At 33.0% G+C, this 2,032-nt stretch overlaps 1 protein-coding gene across 1 annotated transcript; it reads left to right on the top strand.

Annotated features, from left to right (window-relative positions):
• Window positions 1-678: 678 nt before the first annotated feature.
• LOC111379160 (CSC1-like protein At4g02900) lies at window positions 679-1,430 on the top strand (the record flags this gene model as incomplete). The annotated part of the gene is made up of 2 exons (XM_023002496.1): window positions 679-998; window positions 1,281-1,430. Coding segments are annotated over exons 1-2 (464 nt in total), but the record flags the coding sequence as incomplete, so codon positions are not given.
• Window positions 1,431-2,032: the final 602 nt, after the last annotated feature.

Genomic DNA, 2,032 nt, shown 5'->3' with positions numbered 1-2,032 from the left:
AAAAAAAAATGTTTCATGTTTTATTGCAAAATCTGAAAGTCGAAAAAACGTTCGCCTTTTTTAGCTTTTCTAAATACCTAAGGGTGGCTTTTAGGAAGAATGATTTCTGAAAATTGAAGCTTGATTTTGTGTTTGTTCATCCGTATATAATATTAAGTCGTAACAACAATTTATTGAGATAAATTTTCATACAATCTGCCTCAGATTGTCCTGTTGGGATCAGAAAAAAAGCATGTACCGTCGGAAAAGTGTGATAAGATCATTGAAATATTTGATTTTTGTGTTCTTCTATAGGTTTGTTGTAGATGGAGTTTATGCATGTTCTTTGACTGAGTTCGGTCTGCTATAATATGGTATAAGGGAGTTCAACATTATAATTGTTTTTCGAGTAGTCTCAATGAAATATGATAACATTTGTTGGCAATATCCACATTTATTTGAAATAGACAAACTATTCAATTTCTATCAAGTGGCCCTTAAAATAAAGGAGAACGAACCCAAATGGATCTGCTTCATTCTGTTGACTGATGTAGATGTAGATGAAGTGTGTGAAATATCTTCATTTTTATCAGTAATTAGAAATTGTAATCACTATCCTATCATCATAAACTATAACGTTCCACTATTTTTCGGATAGAAACAAGAAAACTGACCTATTTTTTATTGATTAACAGGTGAAAGGATATGGCTAGTGTTCAAGATATCTCTGTTTCAGCTTCTATCAATCTTCTATCTGCATTGGCATTTCTTTTGGCCTTTGCATTTTTACGGCTTCAACCATTCAATGATAGAGTGTACTTTCCAAAATGGTATCTGAAGGGTATAAGAGCAAGCCCTAGGAATTCTGGACCTTCAGTGACGAAATTTGTCAATTTGGACTTCAGAACGTATTTGAAATTCTGGAATTGGATGCCTGCAGCATTAAGAATGCCAGAACCGGAGCTCATAGATCATGCAGGGCTCGATTCTGCTGTGTACATTAGGATTTACCTTCTAGGGTGAGTTCTTAAGGTTCGAGCTCATGCTTCTGTAGTATCATACTAAAATTGTGGTGTCATCAAATCCTCAAGCATAGCACTTTTATGACTTGTTTGGCAGTGACCACCAGATATTACTGCACAGTATAAAGGGAAAAAATGAAGAAGTTATTAGCTTATTCATTATAATGTTCAGTCTGCATAGAAACATGCACTTAAAGTTTGGAACCCGCAAATTAAACAATAGTACTCTTGAGTTTTCCTAGTACTTGTAGACAACTCTAATCATGATTTCCAATGCAGGTTGAAAATCTTTGTCCCTATAGCTATTCTCGCTTTTGCGGTATTGGTTCCTGTCAATTGGACTGGGAAAACATTAGATAACATCAAGGATTTAACGTACAGTGACATTGATAAGCTTTCAATATCTAATGTTCCTTCAGGATCAAAAAGGCGAGTACTGGATTCATTTTGCTCTTCTTATTCATAATTTTTTAAAGTGGGATAATGGTTTCTATACTTAATTTAAAGTAGTCTGTTACACATGTTCTAGATACATTTATCATATATTATTGCAAAACATGCCCTTATTGTGTTTTTTTTTTTTTTTAAATTGGGATAATTGTTTCTGCTTAGACCTTAAAGTTGATAGTCTACTTACATCTCATATTAAAGGAAAAAAATGCTTATGGAAGATAATAATTTTTTTGTGTTTTTTGACCGTAACAATACCTCCTAGTAAACTGACTAATTCATGTAAGTTCATGTACAGTGAGCATACAGAGTCTGGAAACTGAATAATTTTAAATTATTGTTGTGTACTAAGTAGTAAATGATCCAGCAGCATTCTTATGAAGAAATTTCTAATTGTTGAAGATAATCTAAATAAATAGAAACTTTCTCTCCCAAATGGCTTAAACTGTTATATGGTTCCCTAAAGACTGAGTTTAAATCTTGCGGCCATCTGTTTATATAAATTATCTACGAGTCAAGCGTTTGATTGAAAGTATACCTGTCTTATTAAATCATGAGAAATACAGCAGCCTGTTTAGCAA

This window comes from Olea europaea, unplaced genomic scaffold (assembly GCF_002742605.1).
Source record: "Olea europaea var. sylvestris unplaced genomic scaffold, O_europaea_v1 scaffold19379, whole genome shotgun sequence".
NCBI lineage: Eukaryota > Viridiplantae > Streptophyta > Magnoliopsida > Lamiales > Oleaceae > Olea > Olea europaea.
The sequence above is the reverse complement of the archived record's forward strand: the minus strand, read 5'-3'. Positions and strand labels throughout refer to the sequence as shown.